The 5,935-nt window shown below is 50.6% G+C and overlaps 1 protein-coding gene across 1 annotated transcript in view; it reads left to right on the top strand.

Annotated features, from left to right (window-relative positions):
• UBQLN4 (ubiquilin 4) overlaps positions 1-5,935 on the top strand; it is a 30,840-nt gene that overhangs the window by 8,800 nt on the left and 16,105 nt on the right. The window contains exons 6-10 of the mRNA XM_011928507.1: positions 2,044-2,269; positions 3,649-3,788; positions 4,325-4,408; positions 4,574-4,689; positions 4,888-5,096. Coding sequence (XP_011783897.1) covers positions 2,044-2,269; positions 3,649-3,788; positions 4,325-4,408; positions 4,574-4,689; positions 4,888-5,096 — 775 coding nt within the window. The remainder of the gene's footprint in view (positions 1-2,043; positions 2,270-3,648; positions 3,789-4,324; positions 4,409-4,573; positions 4,690-4,887; positions 5,097-5,935) is intronic.

Raw genomic sequence — 5,935 nt, 5'->3', positions numbered from 1 at the left:
GTCTTGAACTTCTGACCTCAGGTGATCCACCCACCTCAGCCTCCCAAAGTGCTGGGATTACAGGCGTGAGCCACCGTGCCCGGCCTAAAACTGAGAAACTTTAAAAATATTTAATTCATTTAAAAATGACAATTTATTACAAGTTGGTGGGGCACAGTGGCTCATGCCTGTAATCCCAGCATTTTGGGAGGCTGAGGCAGGTGCATCACCTGAGGTCAAAAGTTTGAGACCAGGCTGGCCAACATGGCGAAACCCCATCTCTACTAAAAATACAAAACTTAGCCAGGCGTGGTGGTGGGTGCCCATTGTCCCAGCTTCTCAGGAGGCTGAGGCAGGAGAATCACTTGAACCCTGGAGGCAGAGGTTGCAGTGAGCCGAGATCGTGCCATTGCACTCCAGCCTGGGCTACAGAGCGAGACTCAGTCTCCAAAAAAAAAAAAAATTTATTACAAGTTAACATAAATACCCGTATTTTGAAAAATAACTTTATTTTCCAAAACAAAACTTTAGAGGAAAGTGTGGCCTTGTTTTACATTTTTGCAGTTCTCTTTGATGTCTGGCTTACTACAAGACAGCTGGGTCTCAGATCTGCATTCAGTTTGCAATGTCACATGTCTTGTAGACTTTGGAAAACTCCACTGTATCCTCATGAGAGAATAAGAGTGAAAAAGGCAAATTCATGTCTCAGAATTATGAAAACAGTTTTAACGCTTGCAGGGGTCCCAGGACCACGCTTTGAGAACCGTTGTTTTAGAGGAGTTTTATAGGCATTAGAATAAATGTGTCAGGCACATAGTAGGTGCTCAATAAATGACGGTTGTTATCACTGTGGGTAGTTCAGGAAAAGAGATTTCGTCCTTAGAGTGTACCAGGAAGAATAAAGCAGAGCCCAGAACAAGGTGGGGTGGGGTAAGGTGCTAGGCAAGTATCAGAACAGGAAATCTGAAACAGGGACAGAGGCTGAAACCATGGTGTGTGAACCCTGGCCTGTGAGCTCTGTTATCTGAACAGGCATCCGGTGAGGTGAGGGGAACAGCTCAAGAGTAGGAGAATCCTTGGTCAGCCCCAGTCCCCATGACCCAGTTTGAATAAACAGGAAAAGCAGCTCAATATGAAACCCTGTGGTGGGGAGGAGCTGAGGTAGGACCACCTAGGAACTCAGGAGAGGGAGCTACTGAGCATTTAGACCATGAGAAAGGCTGACTAGGGAAAACTGAGTCTGGGTCTCCCTCAGTCAGAGCTCTGTGCTAGGTGCTGGAGGGGAGGAGGTTCCGGTGTTGCCTTTTGGCAGCATACCTTCCCATGGGGTATGGACCTGAGATATCCTGGGGAGCACAGTGAGAAGCCTGGTAGGGTGAGGTGGATCAGAAGTAAACTGAGGCTTGTTCGGCTGAAGCAGCCAGTGTGTAGAGGTAGGTTTTGGAGCGGGAGGGGAAAATCTAGAGAGGGCATATTTTGCCGGAGGTGTGTTCTGCTAGGGGCCGCCACTGTGGTGTGCTGGGGTGGACAGAGGGGTTCTGGGGAATTAGGATTAGTCCAAGGAGGCTGGGGAAAGGGAAGGTCGGGGTTCAGGTAGAGAGCCAGATTTGACAGCCCACTCCCATTAAGCCAGTAGTTACTTATTGAGCACCTACTTGTGTCGGGGCTGGGGGTGCACAAGCAAATCTGACATTGTCTCTGCCCCTTGAGGTACAGGAACACAAGTATTTGGCTACATAATGGGAAAAGTATGTGTAAAGTGCAGTGGGTTACATAGGAGATGTTTAGAGACCAAATATTGAAAGCCACAATGGGGAATGGGAAATTTTCAATTATCTGAGAGGTTCAGTTATGTAGTCACTAGCATCAGCTAGCTCCCACCCTGTAGAGCAAGGAAGGAGCTATCCATTGTGGGGCAAAGAACTGAACTGAGGACCTCCAAGGTCTTGGATCTCTCTCCCTTTTCTGGGGAAGGGGAGGCTATTAAGCAAGAGGAGAGAATGGGCCTAGCCCTTGTCCCTGATTTGTTTCAGTCCTTAACCCAAAACCTTTCCCTCCTCCCAGTTTGGCAACAATCCCTTCTCTTCCCTGGCCGGGAACTCCGACAGCTCATCCTCCCAGCCTCTGCGGACTGAGAATCGAGAGCCCCTCCCTAACCCCTGGAGCCCCTCGCCCCCCACCTCCCAGGCCCCCGGGTCCGGTGGGGAGGGCACCGGAGGATCGGGGACCAGCCAGGTGCACCCGACAGTCTCGAACCCCTTTGGGATCAATGCGGCTAGCCTGGGGTCAGGTATGTCCTAGGATGGAAGGAGCTTAGTGGGGTCACCAGGGCAGCCCCTCTGCCCCAGGACTGAATGGGTTTCATACTGCTCCAGGATTTTGAAGACAGAGGTGAGACTATCAAGGCCACAGAGGGGGCTCTGCCGTCTGGGACAGTGGCCGGGTGAGGGCTGGTTCTGGCCATGTCCTGATATCCCTGGGAGTGACCTAAGTAATGGCTCATGAGTAAACCAGGCCCCACTTCCTAAGCTCCATGAGCACCTCTGGTATTATCCAGTGTAAAAGGATCAGACTGCTGTGGGGAGAGGGGGCTGGAGAGGAGAGGCAGATGTGAGGCTGAGGGAAAGGGATGTGCAGGGCTTGCCATGTACAGAAGAACAGCTTATGCACTGCGCAACCCTAGAGGATGCTCCATTTATCTGGACTATGACTGTACACATGGCCTAGGGGATGTCTTCAGCAGATGACCTAATTTCTCTGCACTCTGGGGGATATCTTGATTGGGAATGTTCCTTCCCTCTGTGTGTTTTAGTTTCCTTATTTGTAAAATAAGGACTGGAACTTGATCCATTATTTTATTATTATTTTTTTTGTTTTTTTGAGGTGGAGTCTCGCTCTGTCACCCAGGCTGGAATGCAGTGGTGCTTTCTCAGCTCACTGCAAGCTCTGCCTCCCAGGTTCAAGTGGTGCTCCTGCCTCACCCTCCCAAACAGCTGGGGACTACAGGCATGTGCCACTACGCCCGGCTAATTTTTTGTATTTTTAGTAGAGACAAGGTTTCACCATGTTAGCCAGGATGGTCTCCATCTCCTGACCTCATGACCCGCCCGCCTCGGCCTCCCAAAGTGCTGGGATTACAGGCGTGAGCCACCACACCCGGCCTTCATCCATGATTTTAAAATTGTGCTCTTGCATCCTGGGTCTTCATCTCCAGGATGAGGAAGGACCGAATGGGAGAGGCTGCAGCCCTCCTGCCCCAGCTCCAGCCAGACTATTAACAAACTTGGTTTCTGAGTGAGATTTGGTGTGAGGAAAGGGTCTCTGCTGCTAAGACGTTTGATCTAGATGATATTTAATCATTTCTTTCCAAATCGGACATAATTTGAGCTTATGGCAGGAACAGTCCAGAGGGGCATAAATCAGACCCAGTTCCTAGCTGGCTTGCCCTTATCAAGTAAATGGAAAAGGGGCCAGGCCAAAGCAGGGCAAGATGACCTTGGACTTGGTAGAAACTTGGACTCATGCCCCAATCCTAGGGTGCCCACTGGACCATTGCTTTTCTGAGTTTTGTAGTCATTCGGTGTCTGAAGTAAGGTAGATTGAAGTGAGGCCTTTGGTTTCCATCTGGACCCTTTCTCTCCTGTTTTCTTTTTTTCCCCCTTGTCCTAGGGATGTTCAATAGCCCAGAAATGCAAGCCCTCCTCCAGCAGATCTCTGAAAACCCCCAGCTGATGCAGAATGTAATCTCAGCACCCTACATGCGCAGCATGATGCAGACGCTTGCCCAGAACCCCGACTTTGCTGCTCAGGTATCAAACCAGCATGAGGAGAGTGTTGTTGGGGAGAGAGTTTCTCTTGGCTGGGGGCAGTTTCTTGTGGTCAAAACACTGTGGAGCCAGACTGCCTGGGTTTGCATCCCAAGCACTGCTACTTCCCAGCTGTGTGAGCTGAGCAAGTTATTTAGCCTCCCAGTTTCTTCATCTGTAAGATGATAATAAGAATAGTTCCTCCCTCCTATAGTTGTGAGGATTAAATGAGTTAATACACATTAAGTGCTTAGAACACGGCGTGTAACAGAGTAAGCTCTGTGTACCTGGAAATGTTAGCTGTCCTCATCATCATCAGACCCAGGGCTGAGCAGCCTGACTCCTCCTACTCTTCGTTGCCCAGAGCATAGTTCCATTTGCTCTCACTGTCCCACTTAGGCCTTCAGGATTCTTTGAGACCCCTGGAGAAGCTGGCCAGATTTCCTGCAGTGTAGGGGGTGCCGAGGGAGTCTGAGACTGTGGGGAAATTCGTAGGGTGAAAAGGTCCAGGTTTCCCCCTGCTACCTTCACCCTGGCAGATGATGGTGAATGTGCCGCTCTTCGCGGGGAACCCCCAACTGCAGGAGCAGCTCCGCCTGCAGCTCCCAGTCTTCCTGCAGCAGGTGAGTGAGGAATCTAGATGGGTGGAGGTTGAGGGCAAGGGGTAGTCCCTGAAGCCCAATGGGTGGAAATGAAGTTGGGGCAGAGCTTGACTCTGGACTCCTAGTTGAGGTTGTCTCCTATTTCCTGCCACCTCTTGATGCCTTTCTCTGCTTATTTCCCACCAGATGCAGAACCCAGAGTCACTCTCCATCCTTACCAATCCCCGAGCCATGCAGGCGTTGCTGCAGATCCAGCAGGGACTACAGACCTTGCAGACCGAGGCCCCTGGGCTGGTACCCAGGTGAGGGTAGGGCGGCAGGAGGGCAGCAAGGTTCTGGCAACTTCTCCCCTTCAACTCTTCTCTCTGCCACTCTCAGCATCCTTGTGTCTCTGAGGGTCTGTTTTCCTGTTTCTTCCAACTGCTTTTCCTTCTGGATCTTAACATTCTCATCACTTTCTTGGATGCCATCTCCTACCTCTTGGTCTCTCTTGCCTACAGCCTTGGCTCCTTTGGGATGTCCCGGATCCCAGCACCCTCAGCAGGCAGCAATGCTGGGTCTACGCCCGAGGCCCCCACTTCCTCGCCAGCCACACCAGCCACATCTTCTCCAACAGGGGCTTCCAGTGCCCAGCAGCAGCTCATGCAGCAGATGATCCAGCTTTTGGCTGGAAGTGGAAACTCACAGGTACATGAGGCAGTGGGGGCAGGTGCTGGGAGCACCACTTTGATCCTGGGAGGTTTCAAGGGAAGCAATAGAATGGAGGCAGTAGGGCAAGCTTGGGAGTCAGGTCGTGTTCTGCCACTTACTAGCCTTGGGCAGGTTACTGATCCTCCCTGAGTTCAGTTTGTGCAGATGTGAAATAGAGATGAGAAGAGTAATGGTACTTACCGTGCACTACGTACTGTTCTAAATGCTTTAGATTTTGGAGCTCATTTACGACTCATTTACCGCATTCCTCACAACAGCTTCATGAGAAAGATATTATTATTATTTCTGTGTTAAAGATGGGGAAAACTGAGGCCCAGAAAGGTTAAATGGTTTACTCACTTACTTAGCTAGTAGATAATGAAGCCAAGACTCAAACCCAGGCATTCCACCTCCAGAATTTGCACTATACCATTTCCGCTTATATCAAAGGATCCTTTTGCTAATTAAAGCAGCCCCCATCTCCGAGACTCTGGGGAGGGGGATTCTGCGAGGTGAGGTAACCAAAGCCCTGGGAAAGTCAAGGCCAGGGGCTGGCAGGAGGGGCAGGGATGACCTACCTTGAGTGAGCCTCTTAACCTTTCTCTGACCTCTGTGACTCATCTGGAAAAGCCATTCAACCAAAATGTATGTTTATATAGCTTTGTGCAAGGCACAAGAGAGCTAGACTAGGTGATATCCAGTCCAGGTGCAACCCAAGTTAAATTCTGTGGGCTGGCCGGGCGTGGTGGCTCACGCCTGTAATCCCAGCACTTTGGGAGGCTGAGGCAGGCAGATCATGAGGTCAGGAGATCGAGACCATCCTGGCTAACATGGTGAAACCCCATCTCTACTGAAAAC

This window comes from Colobus angolensis, unplaced genomic scaffold (assembly GCF_000951035.1).
Source record: "Colobus angolensis palliatus isolate OR3802 unplaced genomic scaffold, Cang.pa_1.0 Scaffold77, whole genome shotgun sequence".
NCBI lineage: Eukaryota > Metazoa > Chordata > Mammalia > Primates > Cercopithecidae > Colobus > Colobus angolensis.
This window is presented reverse-complemented; position numbering and strand designations above follow the sequence as displayed.